General features: G+C 40.5%; 2 protein-coding genes and 2 long non-coding RNA genes across 11 annotated transcripts in view; 2 read left to right on the top strand and 2 right to left on the bottom strand.

Annotated features, from left to right (window-relative positions):
* FSIP1 (fibrous sheath interacting protein 1) overlaps window positions 1-589 on the bottom strand; it is a 100,526-nt gene extending 99,937 nt beyond the window's left edge. For 6 of the 7 annotated variants that reach the window (XR_013228444.1, XM_077322931.1, XM_077322934.1 and 3 more), the window contains exon 1: window positions 453-588. Coding sequence is in view for 6 of the 7 variants with exons in the window: in XM_077322931.1 (XP_077179046.1) it covers window positions 453-482 (30 nt within the window). In the remaining variant the exon portion in view is untranslated. Of the gene's footprint in view, window positions 1-452 lie in introns of all 7 variants that reach the window. The other variant, XM_077322937.1, reaches the window with a different exon arrangement.
* Window positions 1-22,133, top strand: part of LOC143830430 (uncharacterized) — an 88,570-nt gene that overhangs the window by 58,552 nt on the left and 7,885 nt on the right. The gene's annotated exons all lie outside the window — the stretch shown is intronic.
* LOC143830428 (uncharacterized) lies at window positions 577-21,383 on the top strand. Its single transcript, XR_013228445.1, has 3 exons — window positions 577-666; window positions 18,466-19,161; window positions 20,834-21,383. It is a non-coding gene; the product is annotated as an uncharacterized LOC143830428 (long non-coding RNA).
* The window catches only part of GPR176 (G protein-coupled receptor 176), a 49,141-nt gene continuing 41,772 nt past the window's right edge, over window positions 14,765-22,133 (bottom strand). For both annotated transcript variants that reach the window (XM_077322939.1, XM_077322938.1), the window contains exons 2-3: window positions 21,307-21,559; window positions 14,765-19,184 (exon numbers count right to left, since the gene is read on the bottom strand). In XM_077322939.1, the coding sequence (XP_077179054.1) occupies window positions 18,074-19,184; window positions 21,307-21,527 (1,332 nt within the window). In that variant the 5' untranslated portion in view covers window positions 21,528-21,559 and the 3' untranslated portion in view covers window positions 14,765-18,073. The remainder of the gene's footprint in view (window positions 19,185-21,306; window positions 21,560-22,133) is intronic.

Genomic DNA, 22,133 nt, shown 5'->3' with positions numbered 1-22,133 from the left:
GGGGAGGACCTGAAAAAGGTAGCTCTTCCGCCAGGCATTTGGTTGAGACCAGGTAACCAGCAACACCTACAGGGTCCCTGCTCCCTCCCTCCCAAAAATCCGCCCGTGCATTCTGCTCTGGACCTATTTGCATTATACTCTATTACTTTTGTTATAGTTCAATGTTAATGTTATTGTTATTGAGAAAAGCTGAGTTCCATGTACTATTTTCTACGTTTTAAGTAAACCGCCCTGAGCCTCAGAAGAGGGCAGCAAAGAAATAAACGAACAAACCCCAGAAGTCCATATTTTTTTCAGTCAAATAGCTGCTGTCAGTTTCCTTCAGGTACTGCCTTCTAACTTAAGAATGTATTCAATAGTTTGCGCCTAGTGTTTAGAGAGGGTTGGAAATGCCAAGTTAAAACCCACAGTGTCGGAGATGAGTTGCAAATGAAGTCGTAGATTTCACTCACCCCAGACAAAGTACCTGCAGAGCACCGCATAATGCACGCGAACAGCCAGCCAGGAAAGCCTCCGCTTACTGGTTGCTATGGCAACACGTTCCCTTCAGCCTACGGAAGTATGGTCCCGGGTAAGGGCGGAAGTTGCTGTTCTGGCGTCTACGAGCCATATAAGCATGCGGGACAGAAACAGGTTTGATGAGCGGGTTAGCATTTGAATCGCCAGGTAAACTTTATGCAGTAGAAGTGTAGCCGTTTGATGTAGGTGCTGGCTAGCAGTCGGGAGAAAGACTGCTGGATTAATGGAGTGTTAATGAATTCAGGCTATAGGATATTGTTAAATATGTAAAAAGCGGCCTGCTGCCTAATAAACTTAATCTGAAATAACCGAAAATAAGCAGATTTGATACACTTTAACTTACAGGTTTATTGGAACCAAGACTAAACTTTGCGATTCATTAAAATAAGAAGTATCTCAGGGGGTTCTGCTTGGTACAACTAGAAGGACGTCTGTGGGTACTTATGATATTTTGGAGTAATATTTGGTTTTCTGAAAGGGTTTAACGGTTAATTTGTAGCCACTACCTGTTTTCACAGTTAACGCTATCAGACTGGTTTGGGATTTCGTAAAGTCATTGGTTCTTATGAGGCGCTGATAAAATCCCTCCTCGGATTGAGAAAGTGAGAGACATATAGCTTGCGAGTATGGCATATCTATGGCATGAGTAGAGTTGTCTAACAATATAGAAGCCCAGGGGGTACAATCAAATTAATTTCCTTGCTGGTTAGAACTCCTGTTTTTCTGGAGAATCAGGTGTCTACAAGATTTTAACCAAGATGGGCAAAAGATTCAATGGGCAGAAAAAAGTCCAGTGTCAAGAGTAGGAAAGCAGTTTTACAAGGAAATATTGACAGCAATACCATATTAAAACATACCTAGCATCACATTATTCCCTAGGTTTGAAGTCAAACCGCAACAACTCTGATATACAATCTTAATGTTCCTTTTCATCCACTAGATGGTAGCCGTCTGGCTGTATTTTATTCTTGTTGTTTTTGAAACCATCAGATTCATTATATTATTTCAAATAAACAGCATGGGGTAAAGATTACAATGGTAGACTAAAATCTGAAAGACCCAGGTTCAAATCTATTCTGCCATGAAACTTGTTGGTCGACTTGGGTCATTCACTCATTCATTTATAGTCCCTCTTTCTTGCAAAGACTCAAAGCCGGTGACAGTGTAAGCAAAAAGTCAAAGACATCTAATAAGCACACTGTATACTGATATAATCAGCATGAGGCGGCATTGAATGAGTGATATCCTTGTACTGGGATTACTGAAATTTGAAGGAACATAGGATGTTAAGCATGATACAGAACAATAAAGAAAAATGGCATTACATCAGTAGAAAACAATGAAACAACGACAAAATAATATGGCAGCAAACTAATAATACATCCTGTCCACAGTCGGATATAGTCCTGATCCAAATGAGATACTTCCCACCCCACTCTCATAGTTGACTATTGAGATGAACTTGCATCTAACTGTTAGATTTGATCTAGGATGGGGGATCTCACATCCAACCTGCATATGTAATTATGTCTGGCAGTGATATATGACAGCAATGGTTACTTGCTACTATGCTTTTATGGCTTGTAAATACTGCTCTTCCACTAACCTGTAGCGTGATGTTAGATCTCATAGTCCAGTGACTCAGACTTGACATTGCATAAGATCCTGGGTGGTGTTAGAGTGCAGCAGTCTTGGTGGTTTTAGATTATTTTAAAACTAAGTACTTTATGCATCTGAAGCCGCAAGTTCTGAATAGATGTTGTCAGTTCCTAAAATGCCACTGGACTCCTGTTTTAATTTGCAGCAATAGACTAACATGGATACATATCTGGAACTATCATCATGTTAAGCACACAGGCACATTCAGCTTGTATCATTTAAAATTAATGTATGGCCATGAACAGTGGCAGCTTTTGAAGAGGGGAATTCTTAAATTTCAGGACAGGCATCAGGATCTAGTCACCTTAGATTTGATTATTTTATTTATTTATTTATTTATTTATTTATTTATTTATTTATTTATTTATTTATTTATTTATTTATATTTATATACCGCCCTCCCCGAAGGCTCAGGGCGGTTTACATTAAAACTAGTCAACGATACATGAAACAGTCTTCGTTAAAAACATACAGTAATTAATAACAGTGGTTGTAACCATATAACAGAATAATGTAACAGTATAACAATATAATAATATAATATAACGATGGAACAGTGCAATACCACAACAGGTCCAGAGCGCTCTGGTGGAGTTCTGGGAGGAAGGGGGGAGAGGGGGGGAGCGGGGGCCCTTCATTCGCTGTTGGTTGTGCCTGGTCTCAACCAAATGCCTGGCGGAGGAGCTCCTTTTTGCAGGCCCTGCGGAACTGTTTAAGCTCCGTCATATATCCTCATATTGAGTTGATTGGAGGATATTTTCCAAAATAAACTCAAAATAAACTGCTTCTAAGCAGTTACAGAGTTGTAAGCCCATTGATTTCAATGTATTTAGAAGGTTGAAACCCCATTTAGGATTATGCTATTTGTAACATGGTATTTTTTCCCAGAGAGGTGATAGCAAAGAAGTGAGGCAGAGTCTCACTAATTGAAAATTTATATTAGTTGGCTTCAGCTCCCTGCTAGGGAATACTGTCCTGCAATCATTTGGTGCGATCAGAGCTACTTGTAAAGTATTTTCTTAATCTGACAAGAAAACCTCTGAGAGCCTTAGAATTCATTGGCACATTTATTATGGCTTTAGTTTCCTACAGTGAGACCACGATTTCTATCAGCAGATCACCAGGACTAATGTTGAATGAAATGGTTTAATGTGTCTCTCTTAAATAGGATATGCTAGTCACGTCACTTAGAATCCACTTGCAAGGTTAGTACAGGTCTTGAGGAAATACCTGAATTAGGCATTGAAATTTATTGTAGTACAATATAAACAAAATAAGATGTAGCCTTTCTGGGAGTGCTGGACATTTTCTTTTCTGGTTCCAGTGCTGTTTTCTGTTCTGATCAATCCTAAACTGTGATACAGCATACTTGCATCCTGGGTGAAAACTATGGAGTACAAAAACTGATGTACTATAATAAATAAAATAAATACTCTTCTGTACATAACAAAGACTTGCTATCTTAACTGATTTCTGAGCTAGAATATTTTGGATATCTTTTTTCCCCCAGCCGTTTCCAGGATATAAGGCCAATCATAGTGACTTGGAAATAATTAATAAACTTCCTGACTATATTAAAAACCAGATGCAAGCTGCTCTGCTGTCCTTGGCTTAGCCCTTCTTGGAAATATTAAGGCATGTGTTTCTCCTGACCTAACTGTCCTAATCAAAACAAAGAAGAATTAAATATTGTTGGAAGATATGAGCACAAAATGAAACAGGAGACTGAATCATAGAATTCCGTCATTGCAAATACATGTTTCAGACAACCAACCAGACAACTGTATACATGGACACTACCAGATGGCCATATAGAAACCATAATTGGAAGCAGTAGATGGAGAAATTCAATTGTTTCTGCTAAAACCAAACCAGGAACCAATTGCGGTATAGGCTATGAATTATTAATACTGAAAATTAAATTAAACTGAAGAAAAACATCAAAACATTCATAATGCCAAAATGCAAACTAAGCAACATTCCAGTTTAAAGTACAGATCTGCATTACTAAATTCAAGTGAACATTTAACAGAAGAACTGAGGACTGAAGCCAGAGACATTACCAAGGAAGAATGCGCAAAGACTATTCCTGTAGCCAAAAGAAATGAAAAGGGTTGACGGAAGATTGATGAAACTCTTAACATTGCTGAAGATGAAAAGCAAAATTAAAAGGTGATAGAAACAAAATCAAAATGCAGCATTCCAGCAACTCATGAAGAGAACTAATAACCAGTTTAAAAAATATTTGTAAGAAGAACCTACAGGTTTAGAAAGCAATATGAAAGCTGCACTGGGAGAAACAAATCAGAGCAATTCAAAAGTCACGGAAATTGAGTACATCAAATTCTTAACAAGATTGGGCCAAGAGTGACTAGCCCAAGCTGGCTGCATGCGGAGGATTGGGGAATCAAACCTGGTTCCCCAGATTTAGAGTCCACTGTTCATTAACCACCATGCTAACTCCATTACTATATAAGGAAGAAGAAACACCAGATGTTTGAGCTGAATCCAGAAAAAGAAGAGGTACTAAAGATCATATTGTAAATCTACATTGGCCATTGGAGCATGTGAGAGGCTTTCAGAAGAAAATCAGCTTGTGTTTCATAAATTAGAGCAAAGTTTTTGGACTGTGTGGATCATGAAAATCTCTGTTTTTTAAAGGTAATGGATGTGCCACAGCATCTGAGTGTTTTGATGTACAAAACTGTAGTCCAAATAAGAGGTTACTGTTAGGAAAGAACATGGAGAACAGAACGGTTTCTAATTGTCAAAGATGTCAGGCAAAGATGTCTTTTATCTCCCTAGCTGTTCACTCTATATACAGAATATATCATAATGAAAACTGGATTAGATTTAGATGATGGTGGAGTAAAATTAGTCGAATATAATAATTTGAGGAGTGTAGAAGACACTACATTACTGGCAGAAAATAATGAAATGACTCCTAATGAAGGTTAATGTAAAAAGTGGCAAAGCAGGATTACAGCTAAACATCACAAATACAATAAAGAAATTGAAATTGTTCAAGATTTTCTACTTCTTTGCTCCATAATTGTCCAAAAGGCAGATTGCAATTAAGAAATCAGTAAGACTGGGAAGGGCAGCCATGAAGGAGCTAGACAAGATTATTGAGTCTAGGGATGTGTCATTGGTGACCAAGATCAAGTTAATTCATGCCATAGTATTTCCATTACTATAAAAAGGTATGAAAGGTGGGCTATGAAGAAATCTGACAGGAAGAAAGTTGATTCCTTTGACATGTGTTGTTGGGGAAGAGATTTACAGATAATACGGATTGCCCAAAAGACAAATGAATCGGTTCAAATCAAGCCTGAATTCTCCCTAAAAGTTAAACTGGCTAAACTAAAGCTATCATACTTCAGTCACATTCTGAGAAGACAAAAGTGACTGGAAAATAAAATAATGCTAGGAAAACTACATTGGCATTTATTTTGATCAAAGATCAGCCAAGCAGTTTTCCAGCATAGAATTACATAACAATATAAACTTAAAACTTACATTTATAAGGTTATGAACTTTAACCCTTGTGTTTAAGTTTATATTGTTATGTAATTCTACGCTGGTAAACTGCTTGGCTGATCTTTGATCATAATAAATGTCAATGAAACAGTTGTCTCCATTGGATATAATGGAGGGATGGGGGCACCCTTTTTGGGAGCCCCTTGGACCAGTCATTTAGAAATTTGGAGGGGAGTCAGGGAAGAACCTCCCAGAGCTACCCTCAAAGTTTGGAGGCTGTACCTCAAACCCCCACCCCACCCCCAGGCCCTGGGAAAGGCACTAACACTGACATTCCTATTAAAGTCTGTGGCACCACTGACTTCCATGGGCGCCAAAGCAGAAGCGACCGAGTCCTTTGATAAATGAGTAAATTAATATTGTTCCTGATTGGGGAGCGGGGGGACTTTTGAGAGGCACACTTTGTTGAATGAAATATTCTTTTAATTCTGGCATTACCTACACACGTGTCCACCTCTTAGTTGCTCCAGGAAGTTTGCCATTTTTTTAAAAAGTAATTCTCATTCCCGGGAACAAGGGAGAGGGAGGCGGGAGTGAGGGTGGGACACTGCAGATGGGACGCTGCGCATTTGAGCCTCCATACCTTCCTTCTGCTGGTTACCTGCTCTCTGCTCTCTGGTTGCTAGGGCTTTTTAGGGTGGTGAATCAACTTTTTGGGATTCGAAGAGAAGTGCTTTAAAATGGAGGATGTAGCAAGCAGTCAGCGGGCCAGATGCTGGATGTGTGCAATGTCATGTGAAGGGGGCGGAATATTCAGCATGCATTTCACTGGGATGACACTACATTTAAAGGGTGTAGAAATCTCCATGGTTTTTCGTTCTGCTGTGAATTACATTTGGATGTGTGACTGGCCTAAGATCACCCACTTGCTGTGTGAGCATTTGAACCTGGGTCTGCCCAGCTCTAAACCTATATTCTAATTTCAGCATGCTGGTCTTCTCTTCAAGTTATAACCTACATTTATTGCTAGTACTCAACCATGTAAACTGCAATCTGTGTTCCATAATTTTATACAGGCATGTAGGAAACCCAGAGTTTAAAAGAGTTATCTATAAATACCATAATGAAATAGCGAGCATATGGTTACAAACTTAAGGTGCTAGAATCACTGCTAGCATTGTGAATACAGATGGAGCAGGTCACAAATTGGTCAAATGCTGCTAAGTGTTTTGATCTTTTTTCCTTATGAACAAAAGATATAGACTTTGACAAGGCAAGAAACATCTGATGATCAATCCTATCCGTCTAGTACACAAAGCAGGATATGCTAGTGCCAGGTCTTACACCTATAGCACTATTAGAGTTCTACCCTGATTTTTCTGCAGTTAATAGCTAGGAATACTTTATAATATGGAGCAAAGTCAATGTAAATAAAGCCACTTTTTAAAAATCCATGATAATAAATATGATTATTGATAAAAATCCTCCCTTCTTCCTAGTTGATTCAGTCCACTGCCCCTCATCAGCTACCTCATCAATGCTTTCAGGTTCTCCATTTGCAGGCCATTCCAATTGACCTTTAGCTCAATAAGGAATATATTGCCCCATATGACCAACCTTTTGAAAGGACCTGGAAGGATTAGATAGAGATGACAGGAATATGGCTGAAAATGCAAAGAAAGTAAATTAATGGTCTTGACATTTTGCCAAACTCTGCTTGAAAGGCAGAGTCAGAATCAGAGTACCTTTATTGGCATAAAAGCTTGAAAGCCAATGAATATAACAGTGCATTAATATTAAAATTGCATTAGTTAAAATTAGAGCTCAGCAAAGTAATCTGAGCAGTAATGATGGGAGCAAGATATCAAGAATTTCCCCTTCTTTATTCTAAAGTATAAAATCAGTCATATGAAGATGGCTAAATAATAATGATAAAAAAAAAATTCCATGTTGCTCAGAGTAACAACGCTGTAAAACATACAACATCATAAAAAGGTGCAACCGTGGGCGACAGGCATATTTTAGCCCACTCATAGAGACTTATGGATCCCATTGGATTCCTGGATGCTCTGCGGGATATGATGCCTCCCGGCAACTCATTGGTGGTAGTGGAGGACTGGCAGTCCTGCTTAACTGCCACCATTTACAAGACTGCTCCCAACTGCCCTCTCAGCCCTTGCCTCAAACTGGCTCCCTGGTATACTGGGGAGCTAAAGGAGAGGAAGAAGGAACTGAGATGGCTAGAGCGAGTGTGGCAGAAAACTCGTGAAGAAGCAGCAAGAATATCCTATCTGAGATGGCAGGTGCCAAAGTGTGAGTTTTAAGGCACCTCTATCGTGTCCACGAACTCTCACCCGGCCCAATTAGTTAGGGAAGTTCGATCGTTGACTGCTCTCAAGAAAGGATGCTAAAACAGTAGTCAAGTGACTCTTGGCTGTGAGGCACGAGTGAGCTTGTTCATGGATAAGTTCTTGTCGCTCCACTGGGACTTTCCCGCCACTTTTGATAGAGAGGGAACTAGAGGCCCATTGGCTGCCAAGGGTGGAAGTATTTGATGGCTTCAGATGGCTCTTGGAAACCAAAGTGGATAAGATTCTGGGGTCAGTAAGGGTGACCACCTGCCCCCCTTGGTTACTCAAAACAAGTGACCAGCGGATAGGAGTCCCTCAACCTCTCCCTGTCTACAGGGGAGTTCCCAGGGGCACTAAAGGAACTGGTGATTTGTCCCTTACTGAAAAAAACATTGCTGGACCTATGGGACCCAGGCAGCTATTGCATGGTTTCACATCTCGTGTTCCCAGGAAAGGTAGTTGAAAGTGCCATGGCAGACCAGTTTCTGGCATACTTGGAGGAAACTTCGGCTCGATCCATACCAGTCAAGCTTCCATCCTGGCCACAGGGTAGAGTCAATGCTGGTTGCCTTGGTGGATTATCTCTGGCGCCAGCTGGATTGGGACAGGTCGGCCATACGCGTACTGCTTAATCTGTCGGCAGCATTTGTCATGGTCAAACATGAATTATTGGCCCACCGCCTTGTCTGAGTTGGGATTCGGGGAACAGCTGTCTTCAACGGCTGTGCTCTCTTTTCTGGAAATGAACAGAGAGGGTGGCAGTGGGGGAGATTCTGTCATACCCATATAGACTCTTTTGTGGGGTCCCACAGGTGCAGTAGTCTCCCCTATGCTATTTAACATCTTCATACACCCTCTAGGACAGCTGGTCCAGATTTACAGGCTGGGCTGCCATCAATATGAAGGTGACACCCAGCTCTATCTCTTCATGGATCGACACCGGACTCCTCCCAGGATACATTTGCCAGATGTTTGGAAGCCATAGCTGGATGGTTAGAGCAGAGCTGACTGAAACTCAACCCCTCCAAGACAGAAGTCCTGTGGTTCACAGAATCACAGAATCATAGAGTTGGAAGGGACCACACAGGCCATCTAGTCCAACCCCCTGCTCAATTCAGGATCAGCCCAAAGCATCCTAAAGCATCCAAGAAAAGTGTGTATCCAACCTTTGCTTGAAGACTGCCAGAGAGCAGGAAAGAGGCAGGACAGGAAGCGCATCTACCCATCTTTTCAAGCTAACATCTCACCCACAGCAATGAATTTGGGGGTGATTCTGGATGCCTCCCTATCAGTGGAGGCACAGGACACTGTAGTAGCATGCATGGTGTTTTACCATATTTGCCAAGCAAGGCTACTAGCACCCTACCTACCCCTACCTACCCCCAGACTGTTCGGCCACAGTGATCTATGCAACAGTCACCTCTAGACTGGATTTCTGTAACTCACTCTATGCTGACCTACCCTTGTCCTTGACCCAGCATTCTGGTACAGAATTCAGCAGCTAGGGTCCTCATTAGTTCATGTTGGAGGACCCATATCCAGTCTGTACTGAGGCAGCTGCACTGGTTACCAGTTATGGCCCAGATCAAGTTCAAGGTTTTGGTTTTGATCTTAAGGGCTTATGTGGCTTGGGCCCTTCCTGACTGAGGGACCGCTTACCTGCTTATGCCCCCCGCAGGGCTCTTCACTCTGTGGGTACCAATCTGTTAGTGATCTCTGGCCCCAGAGACATACACCTAGCTTTGACCTGGGCCAGGGCCTTTTCGTTCCTGGCCCCAGTCTGGAATAATGAGCTCCCAGGAGAGCTGAGGGCCCTGATGGAGGTGTCAAAGTTCCCCAGGGCCTGCGGAATGGAGCTTTTCCACCAAGTCTTTGATTGAGGCCAGGTTGCTTAAGATCTTTGTGGCCGCCCCCTCCAGGCTTTGTTATATCATTGATTGAACCCCTTTGTGGATGGTTGTGAGGGGGTGAGAGGATTTTCTTTCTGCCACCTGGAGGTTTATGGTTTTAAAGGACTGGGGTTTTTATGGGATTTTATGTAATCCATCTTGAGTCCCACCACAGGAGAAAGCGGACTATAAATGTTAATAACAATAACAATAACAATAATAACTGCCTTGCCTGGGGATGGTGGAAATGCCTCCATTGATAAGGAGGGATCCAAAATCACATCCAAACTTTTGACAGACAGAAGGCACTGATGTTAACTGCACCCTGTCAGATATTGGGAGCTATATCATCTCCCTGTGTATGCCTGCCCAGCCAGAGAACCTACATCTTGGCTGGATTAAACTTCAGACAACTCCACTTGAGTCAGTCCGCCACAGCCTCCAGACACCTGACCAGAGTATCCAGGGGTGTTGATGGGGTTGTTGACATACATTTCACAGTGCATAAAGAATCCTGGTCAGAGTCACTTCTGCCCCCCTTCCTATGTGAAAAGTTCTTGAAGAGAAAACCAGCACAACATAGTATTTAATGTGTAGGATTAAGATAGGAGATGCAGGTTCAGATGTCATTCATACATAGAGGGTGTTGCCAACTGGCCTGAAGAAAAATATCTCCTCCCTTTAATAGCACTTAATGTATAGAAATAGATAGGTGAAGGTTTTCAGGCATGGAGATAAATAATATCACAGTGGTAATGTTTAGGTCAGATTACTGCAGTTTGCCCCCCTTCAAGGATCGCTGCCTTGTTGTGGCAAGGGGGCTTGCGTAGTTCAGTGAAGCTATAAGCTATACCGTGCAGGGCCACCCAAGACGGACAGGTCATAGCTGAGAGCTCTGACAAAAGGTGATCCACTGGAGAAGGAAATGGCAAACCACTCCAGTATCTTTGCCATGAAAACTCTATGGACAGTTCCAGTAGGCATAACGATATGACGCCGGAAGATGAGCCCCTCAGGTCGGAAGGTGTCCAATGTGCTACTGGGGATGAGCAGACGGCTAGTACGAGTAGCGCCAGAATGAATGAAGCGACTGGGCCAAAGCCGAAAGGACGCTCAGTTGTGGAAGTAACTGGTGGTGAAAAGACAGTCCGATGCTGTAAAGATTTTTATTCCATAGGAACCTGGAACGTCAGATCCATGAATCAAGGTAAGCTGGACGTCGTCAAACAAGAAATGACAAGACTGAACATCGACATTTTAGGAATCAGTGAACTAAAATGGACAGGAATGGGTGAATTTAATTCAGATGACCATCAGGTATACTACTGTGGACAAGAATCTCGCAGAAGAAATGGAGTAGCCTTCATAATCAATAAGAGAGTAGGAAAAGCAGTCTTGGGATACAATCCCCAAAATGACAGAATGATCTCAGTTCAAATCCAAGGCAAACCATTCAACATCACAGTGATCCAGGTCTATGCCCCAACCACTGCTGCTGAAGAGGATGAAGTTGATCAGTTCTATGAAGCCCTACAACACCTTCTAGAAGCAACGCCAAAAAATGATGTGCTTATCATCATGGGGGATTGGAATGCTAAAGTAGGAAGCCAAAAGATAACCGGGATAACAGGCAGGTTTGGCCTTGGAGTACAAAATGAAGCAGGGCACAGGCTGGTAGAATTTTGTCAAGAGAATACAATGGTCATAGCAAACACTCTTTTCCAACAACCCAAGAGACGACTCTACACATGGACATCACCAGACGGTCAACACAGAAATCAGATTGACTATGTGCTCTGCAGCCAAAGATGGAGAAGTTCTATCCAGTCAATAAAAACAAGACCAGGAGCTGATTGTGGTTCAGATCATGAGCTTCTTGTTGCAAAATTTAGGCTTAAATTGAAGAAAGTAGGGAAAAGCACTAGGCCACTCAGGTATGAACTAAATCATATCCCCGACGAATACACAGTAGAGGTGACAAATAGATTTAAGGAATTAGATCTGATAGACAGAGTGCCTGAAGAACTATGGACGGAGGTTCGCAACATTGTACAAGAGGTAGCAACTAAAACCATCCCAAAGAAAAAGAAATGCAAGAAATCAAAATGGCTATCTGAGGAAGCTTTACAAATAGCTAAGGAGAGAAGGGAAGTGAAAGGCAAGGGAGAAAGAGAAAGATACACCCAACTGAATGCAGAATTCCAGAGAAAAGCTAGAAGAGATAAGAATGCCTTCTTAAATGAACAGTGCAAACAAATAGAAGAAAACAATAGAATGGGGAGGACCAGAGATCTTTTCAAGAAAATTGGAGATATGAAGAGAACGTTTCATGCAAAGTTGGGTATGATAAGGGACCAAAATGGTAGGGACCTCACAGAAGCAGAAGAGATTAAACAAAGGTGGCAAAATTATACAGAACAACTATACAAGAGTGAGCTTAACATCCCTGATGACCACAGTGGGGTAGTTACTGACCTGGAGCCAGACATCCTGGAATGTGAAGTCAAATGGGCCTTAGGAAGTCTGAGCAGCAATAAAGCTAGTGGTGGTGACAGCATTCCAGTTGAACTATTCAAAATCTTAAAGGACGATGCAGTAAAAGTGCTACACTCAATATGCCAGCAAATTTGGAAAACTCAACAATGGCCACAGGATTGGAAAAGGTCAGTTTACATTCCAATCCCAAAGAAGGGCAATGCCAAAGAATGTTCAAACTACCGCACCATTGCACTAATTTCTCATGCTAGCAAAGTTATGCTCAAAATCCTACAAGCTAGGCTCCAGCAATATGTGGACCGAGAACTTCCAGAAGTACAGGCAGGATTTCGAAGAGGCAGAGGAACTAGAGATCAAATTGCCAACATATGCTGGATCATGGAGAAAGCTAGGGAGTACCAGAAGAACGTCTACTTCTGCTTCATTGACTATGCTAAAGCCTTTGATTGTGTGGAGCACAACAAATTGTGGCAAGTTCTTAAAGAGATGGGAATACCAGAGCATCTTATTTGTCTCTTGAGAAATTTATATGTAGGTCAAGAAGCAACAGTGAGAACTGAACATGGAATCACTGACTGGTTCAAAATTGAGAAAGGAGTTCGGCAAGGCTGTATACTGTCGCCTTGCCTATTTAACTTGTATGCAGAGCACATCATGAGAAATGCGGGATTAGAGGAGTCACAAATTGGGATCAAGATTGCAGGGAGAAATATCAACAACCTCAGATATGCAGATGATACCACTCTAATGGCAGAAAGTGAAGAGGAACTAAAGAGCCTGTTGATGCGGGTGAAGGAGGAGAGTGCAAAAGTTGGCTTGAAACTCAACATCAAGAAAACAAAGATCATGGCATCCGGCCCTCTCAATTCCTGGCAAATAGATGGGGAAGAAATGGAGATAGTGACAGATTTTATTTTCCTGGGCTCCAAGATCACTGCAGATGGGGACTGCAGCAAAGAAATTAAAAGACGCTTGCTCCTGGGGAGGAAAGCTATGGCAAATCTAGACAGCATCCTAAAAAGCAGAGACATCACCCTGCCAACAAAAGTGCGTTTAGTCAAGGCTATGGTCTTCCCAGTTGCAATGTATGGCTGCGAGAGTTGGACCATAAGGAAGGCCGAGCGTCAAAGAATTGAGGCTTTTGAACTCTGGTGCTGGAGAAGACTCTTGCGAGTCCCTTGGACTGCAAGGCGAACAAACCGGTCAGTCCTAGAGGAGATCAACCCTGACTGCTCTTTAGAAGGCCAGATCCTGAAGATGAAACTCAAATACTTTGGCCACCTCATGAGAAGGAAGGACTCCCTGGAGAAGAGCCTAATGCTGGGAGCGATTGAGGGCAAAAGAAGAAGGGGACGACAGAGAATGAGGTGGCTGGATGGAGTCACTGAAGCAGTAGGTGCAAACTTAAATGGACTCCGGGGAATGGTAGAGGACAGGAAGGCCTGGAGGATCATTGTCCATGGGGTCGCGATGGGTCGGACGCGACTTCGCACATAACAATAACAACTGCAGTTTGCTGTACTTGAAGACTATCCAGAAGCTACAGCTGATACAGACTGGAGCAAATCATAGGGACCATAACACTCCAGTTTTCTTCCCTCGACACTGGCTCCCAAGCCCAATTCCAGATGCTGATATTGACCTTTAAAACTTTATCTGGCTTGAATTGTTTAAACAATTTACACACCCTTATATTTTAATAGCTATTGTATTGATATTTTAGTGTCGAAATGTGTTTTTTTAATCTTTCCTGCCTATATGGGTAAAAAGAGAGCATAGCAATGTTATCAATAGATAAATGTATTCAGCTACATGAAAGTATGAGCAAAACAAAACAAAAACACTTTCACATATGTGAGCCACATCATCAGCATCTTTCTGATGCTTTAGGCCGAGTGGTTCTCACTGCGACACAGAAGTAGTTCATGTAGGATGTGGGGTTTCCATAACAATGACTAAGAATTTTTCCCTCCCTCACCCCCAGCCCCACCCCCATTCACCTGCCAGTGTGATATGCCATCTTCTGCTGAACCTGCCTGCAATCTATCTGTTACTTTTGGCATACTAATAGTAATCTTGGTCACTCTGTGTTTTCTTAATTCACCCAGGACATGGAGAGTTTCTGGAGCTACAACCAGATTTCAAAGCTGTTTTAGCAGTTGTAACTGAAATGATTTCTTTATCTTGAATTCTTAAACCTTCTACAAGTGTCTCTAAAATTGAAGATGATCAACTAAGTAAGATTTGTTTTTAAAATAAGAGTCAGCTGGACAGGATCACCTGCCTAGTAGATGTATATTGAATCTATTTGCATTTTTTTGTTAGAAAAACCATCTGGCATAAAGCTAATAAAAGACCAAACGACAGTACTGACAGGATAGTAATAAATCACTGACATACTTTATTGCAAAGGTTATCAGTAACATGTAGAAACAACTGACATTTCTTGATAGCTCTAAAGCAGCCTTTCTCAACCTTGTTCCCTGAAACGTTCTTCAGGCTTCAAGAAACCCCAGAAGTGATGTGATGGTGCAGATTACAGTTGGGAAGCATAGCTGTATACACACCTCCCCGAGGCCCCTCCCCTTCCCACCCCCTACAGGCCCATCATTGGCTATTTTGAATGGGGAGGCGAAATGGCATGGTCATATCATGTCATTTGGTCATATCATCTGATAAATTTTAATAAGTTTGAAAAATATACAAAAAATTAACATCCATCCATTCAGAAAACCCTTACAGGGCTGTCAAGAAACCCCAGATGTCATGATAACCTCGTTGAGAAAGCCTGCTATAAAACGTTGAGAATGTCTTTTAAAGATGCATGTGTCCCTTAGCCTCTGCTTATGCAGAATTTTTTCCTTTAAATATGTAGCATCAGATTGGGTTATTTATTGTAAAGAAAGGAAAGCAGGCTTTTTTCCTCATGGAGGGAAAACCCTTTAAAGTTCTTCAATAAGCAAGCAAAATTCTACCCAAATTCTATGCACAAAATACTTACTCGACAGCAGTAGTACAATGATTGCTGCTAGTTTTGTACTTTTAGGGAACTATAGTGGCCACATTATAATTTTTTTATTTTAGAAATGTCTGTTTATATGTGGAAAAGACAAACAAGCTTCTAGATTAGGTTTAGGGAGTGAAATCATTTAAAAATCACATTGATGATCTTCAAGAGGAAGGAACGCAGTGTCTGAACATACTTGGTTAGCTTTGTTTTGATGGACTTTGATTTGTGAAATGCACCATGCCATTAAAGTAGATGACTGCAAGAAATAGCCACCTGTGCATTACTTGAGTATATTTTACCCAAGAAGACAAACTCCTGCTGATGTTTATTATTTGATGAAATTCACCATTAGTGTATAAAACAGTTACTCTATAAAGAAGCCATTAGGCTTTCTAATGGCCCCACTCAAGCTCTAGTCACAGGCACCATTGTACATAACTGCTGATGGCTCCAGATTCAGTGCACATTCCTTGGCACATCAAGATACATTTATCAGCTAGTTCAAAGATTAATATCCAAGTGTGCATCTACATTAGCTATAAATACAAAAGGCTGCTTCTGTATTTGGATTTTTCTTCCCCGGAACAATTGCTCTTAGATTTAAAAGGAGGCCCACCAAACATCTCTACCATTGCTGAATAGAATATGAAACACTGCAGCCATTAAACTGCACTCTGTTCTCATGATTGCACTTGAGTGCCTTTAGTTCACAGTCACAACACTGTGGGGAAAACTACTGAATCACAACCTTTTTGCAGCCTCTTTTAAACTATATAACCATGTATAGGTGTCTTGCAAGTCTTTTCCATTTCTTTTCTAGAACATATTACTATGCAACAACTATAATGTCTTGGAACAAATATTCAGGGTTTTCCTGTTGTATTTTTATGTTTTCTGCATAATTTACATGTGTTTGATTATATAATAATTCCAGTTACAAAGCAAATAAACTCTGCAACTGTTTATTCAGCATAGAATAAATTAACATTGAATTACAGATGTCATTTTATCATGTCATTCCTTCAATTCAAAAGGACTTTGAATCTTTCGTTTTCATGGAGACAAGCAAAGGTAAACCAGGTGGGTCACATTTCAGAAATCTAACTATGAGTAATCACAGGCAAGTAATCAGTGTGTTTGAAATTAAGTCATTTCGTAGAGAAGAACTGGGCTTTCTCATGGTTTAACATTTCAAAGCCACACTGAAGAAGTATTTTCTACACATGATCCACAGGGGACATGCAGTTTTCTTTATGGTCAAGATCTTAAACAGCCACATGAAATAGCAACCACTGTCTAAGTGCCATTTTGCCTTGCTCTACTGGAGAGACACAGAAAATACTTGGTATGAAAAATCACAGAGAACTTTCTGACACAGTGATTATCCAATTTAATTTAAGCTAAGAGTTATATATTTGTGCTTCATTTTAAAAAGTCATTCAAAAATTTATATTGCCTATTAGTATGGAATTGTAAAAAGATATTGTCCCTACTTATTATACAAATTGGTAGCTGCGTTAATTTGTCAAATTAAACCTATTTGATTTCAACATGAGCTTTCATGGGTCACAGCACACTTCCTGATATTACTGCTTGGTCAGAACAGTTTTATCAGTGCTTTGGCTAGCCCAAGGTCACCCAGCTGGCCATATGTGGAGGAAGAGCGGGGAATCCAACCTGGCTTGCTAGATTAGAACGCCACTCTCCTAACTACTACACCAAGCTGGTGTAAGTAGAAAAATATATTAGGGAATCTTTAATGAGGGGGAATGTCAGGGCTCAGTATGAATTCACACATAGCCCTGATTCATAAAAATTCCATAATATGGTTTCCATCACATATCTTTCTGATAAAGTAGGCTATGACCAACAAAACCTCTTTCAAAATAACTGGTTTTTTTTTAAGGTGCCACTAAATTTTCATTCTAACCATTTTACACTCTTCTGTCATTACTGCTCTACTCAGTTTGCTAATACCACACAGTGCTCAGCTCTGTAAGCATCAGCCCTGAATGGAAATATTTCAAAGGCAATGTGTCCAAGATCATATATATATATATTTAGTCCATACCTGTCTCAACAACATGAGGCAGCTTAAAACAGTGTAAGACAAAAGCAAGGAAGGAAGAAACCTTATTAAATTATAAATGTGACTGTTAGTTCAGTTCTGGCTTCTCAGAGCCATGAAAAAATTGACAGGTCATGGTGTGCTCCTGAAAGGTGCTCAGGTTTTGGCAAATGAAGAAATATATTTATGGAGTTCCAGAGAAGGTAGGCCCATATTTATAGAATTCTTTTTCCTAGTCCTCCTAATTGTAGAGCCGACCCCCTTTATACATCTCTGCATGCGTTAATTGTACCAACTTGCTGCAGTCTGAAAGATCACAGTTGTCACATGCAGAAGGAAGCAATCTTTGGAAGAAGAAAAGCTCCAAATTACCCTTTTGGAAGTAAATCAATTATTATTTTATAATAGAGGATATGTGTAAATAAATACATGAGATATTTATACTGATATCCATTCATAAGGAACACTTTATGTTTTCATTTTACTTTTACATAAGTTGGCACAAAAATAAGCCTTTAATATATTGCACCTAATAAAGATCCATAGGATCACATATATGCAAGAAGGTGTTGTATCTTGTCACACACAGCTCCTGCTTTTACTAGGAATCTACTTTTGGAAATATGCTGACTTTATTGTTCCTACTAATTTTTCTTTCTGCTTTACACTTGGGCTGCTTTGTCTGGATTAGTTCCTCCGGGGTATTCCCCAAAGGCGGTAATAGTCTTTTCTTACTGTTCCGATTTTCTGAGAGCCACTGGGGAGGCAGCTCAAAGGGCCCAAAGCCTAGCTGCATTGAATACTTTTCATTGGCCAATTCTGCTTCTGTGGGCATAGCAGGAGCCACTTGTGCGGCAGAGTCTGCAACCACATGCGGCATAGTCCTCCCAACCGAAGTCTGTTCCACATCTAAGCTGGTTGTAGGGATTTCTTTCTGCTGGTAGTCACTGGAACCAATAGATTTTGTTTCATTTTCCTCCTCATCTTCTGTAGGTCTGAAAATTTGTTGTTGCCCAATGTGAAACATTTCAAGTAGCTGGCTACCAGATCGGACATGAGGCTCCAAGTTGGCATCTGCAGTACTTCCAGAACTGACAACATTCCTCCGACTGTATCTTCGGTGTAGCCGCACAATTGTTCCTACTAGACATTTACGAACAGATTTGTTAACAGTCAAGAAGAGCAAAGGATTGGCTAGCAGTGATATTTTGGGCAGCCAGATGGCAGTGAGAAGCAAGAACACAGAAGGGGCAGAAGAACTCAATACAGTACGGTAGATCACCAAAATCATATAGGGAATACTGCAGAAGATAAAGATCATGACCATGGACAGCAGCATGGCATGAAGTTCAGATTCCCTCTGGGAGGCATAAGGAATAGAAATGGTATTCTGAGGTGTTCTTAAGGCAGCTATGATGACTTTTTTCTTCTGGCTGGCACTCAGGGCCCTGCGGATAAGGACCATAAAGAGAAACACCACAGCCACCGGCACTATCACAGTGGTAATATTGTAAATGATTACATATACCAAATGGCCAATGGAGTAACTCCAGGGTTCAGTGCAAGAGGACATTGCGTAAATATCGGAGCTGTTGGTCAGCGCAAATACAGGAATGCTTGCCACCATGGCATGTGCCCAGATGTAGATCACCAGATCGCGAGACCTAGCATCTGATATTTTCCTTTCAAGTGGGTATAAAACTGAATAATACCTATCAGAAAAGAAGAAGAAAAGTATATGAGAAATATTTAAATTCACATGCACCTTCCCAGTGAATGTATAGCACATGTAGCATAAATACATATAATCTGTAACAATTGTCAAGAACTGAAGCAAAATAACAATTTTCTACATAGATGCAAGGAAATATTTGTGGCTTTTGACGACTAGAATGATGAACATTAATAATTTGAGAAATCACTGCAAATCAAATCTGGGAAGGGGCATGATATAGGAGAATAAAGTAATCCTTATGAGCTCAGCAGATGCTGCTAGCGAGATGCAGACGTATGTTTCCTAGGTTCAGAGCAGCAACTGATACATAACTTTTTTATGACATTTATATTGCATAACCTCAAGTCTTATGTGTAGGCTTTGATATGTTTGTATTACATTCTCAATTACTTTCAGTAATGAGCTGAAATATGCAACTTTTAAAATGTCCAGAGAAATCTGAAACACAAAGTTACAAAGGAAGTTACAAAGAAGGAATGCTATTTAGTTTGGTTTCAATAGAATCAAGGCATGGCCAGCTTACTGTATATAAAGTTTAGGTTCTCTACTCCTCTTGCTTTGTCGAGTTGGCTCTCCAAACTAAGTGGTTTCAAAAGGCCTTTGTTTCAAATGATTTAAAATTAGCTTCTTACACAGATTCATGATCAAGTATTCATTGATTCTTATTGGCATGGAAATTGAAGCCCTGTAAAAAATTCTTCAAAGAGACTGCTGATTTAAGAATACCAAACAGGAGCAGTCAAACCATGATTTAGGTCATGTTTACATAAGGGATCTTTTGCCCAGTAAATGGATTTATAATGAGAATGGTAACCTCATTTCATAATGTTGGGCCAGACACTCTCAGTCTAACCCATCTCGTAAGATTTTTGTAAGGATAAAATGTAGCTTCAGTGTAAAGGGTAATAGGCCCTTGGAGTTTGCAGCTTGTCTCTGTTTGTCTTCATTATGGGCATATGTTTCCTTGAAACGATTTCATCCAACAACCCCATCACTAGTAGAAAGGAAAGAGAAGGACCCCCTCTAAAAGTAAATACAAGAACACCCCCCCAACAAGAAAAAAGGAGAAAGATGAAAGAGTGATCCCCTAGCCTCAGCCCACCACATCTTCTCAGCCTTCCACACATCCAGAATACTTTTACACAAATGCCAAGTAAAATCTGTTGTGCACAGGTTTATGAAATCACCAGTGCTGGCTTTAAGTGGATCCCTTATCAGCCTTGTTCTAGTAAAGATCTGAAGGGCATAATTGATTTAAATTGCATAAATATTAGTAGGCAATGAAACTATAAGAAAGTTTTATTGGCCTACAAAAACTGTTCTTTCATATATCCACAGTATTTCCTTTAATAGAAACTTTATTTAAAATATATATTGGACTAACCTTTCTCAAAATTCCAAAACTGCCTGCAGGATTAACAAAATTGGGGGCCCCTGTTCTAGACTGACTCTTATTTACAGGGGGTTTGTTAACACAGTTCAATTGCTCAGCCTAACTTAAATAAAGGCCTAAATCTAGTTTTCAAGGAGCCAATTGCTAATGTATACAAAGTAAATTTCCTCTTACATTTATTTATTTTTATTTATTTATCTATTTAGATTTCTATACTGCCTGTTTTTTTGCAGCTCTGGGCGGTTGTCTATTGCATGGTTGTCTACTACAGCTAGCATGGAGGACAGTTACACCTTTCCTTTGCTGTTCTCACTATGTTTTCATCATTGAATCCACTCATCTCATCTGAATTCTGCTGTTCCTCCAGTGAGTTTATGGTGGCATATAAGTCTGCCTTCACCAGTCCCAGCTTTGCAAAAACAGCTAGAACTTGGTTCTCTCACCACCACTTTATTACACCTCAAAACTGGAGAAGTGCCATGTAGTAGGGGTGAATGCTAGAATGACTCAAGACAAACAGGGAGGATAATGGGAATGAAGGAATGCAGAAGGTAATAAAGCAAAGAGTGAGTGTGAACAAAGAAGAAAGGAACTGAAAAAGAGATAAGACACACACAAGTGCCACGTTAGGTGGGATGTTCTCATATCTGTATGAAACTCTAAGGGGAATGGGGTGAAAAAGTAACAAACAGTTCCGGTGTCTTACCTATCTAGAGCAATGGCAGGAAAACTCAGGATGGTCACTGAGCAGAAGACTTTGTGCAAGAACTTGATGATCTTACAGAAGGCCATGGTATAGATCCACCAACAGCAGTGTGGACTGGCACTGAGGATGATGTCAAAAGGCACACAGACTAGGCTGGCACAGATCCCCGAGCAGGCCAGGTTTTTAATAAACCGATTAGTTACAGACTTAAAAACCGACATCCTGCATGTTGACCACAAGACTATGAAGTTTCCTGAATGAAAGGAAACAAAATCAATGCCTGACAATTAATAGGATTATAGACAGACAGACACATACACAAATGGCAAATTCAGTTTGTTCAAATAACTTTCCTAAAGAATTCTAAACACAAAAGATATCAGGTTCTTCACCAGCAGAATAACATTTCCTCGCCCATCTTCAAAATTATATGGCATCAGTAATTTCTATGGCCTCTTGCACTTACCAGGTACAATATGAGTTATCATCAGAACCATTTTCTTTCCGTATCACCTACCCTGTTTCCATCTTTTATACTTCAGAAGTAACATAAATGTTAACCTATAGTTATAATCCAATGAAATTTTACTAGGTTTATTACTAAACAAAAATATCTTTAAAAGTTTATATTTCTATGAAAACCATTATTCCTTATTTGTATAATGCACTCAATGTTGCATTGAACTTTCACAAATGTATAAACTGTGGATAGTCACCTTCCATTACACACAGTCTCAAACCACTTCAGTTGTATGCTCTTCAGCTTCATGTACATTATAAGCAAATGTTCCCCCTGTGCCATTGCTGCCAATGCCCCCACTTTTTTC

The sequence above is a fragment of the Paroedura picta genome, chromosome 2 (assembly GCF_049243985.1).
Source record: "Paroedura picta isolate Pp20150507F chromosome 2, Ppicta_v3.0, whole genome shotgun sequence".
NCBI classification, from domain to species: domain Eukaryota; kingdom Metazoa; phylum Chordata; class Lepidosauria; order Squamata; family Gekkonidae; genus Paroedura; species Paroedura picta.
Note: the sequence above shows the minus strand (reverse complement) of the source record. Positions and strands in the feature narration are given on the sequence as shown.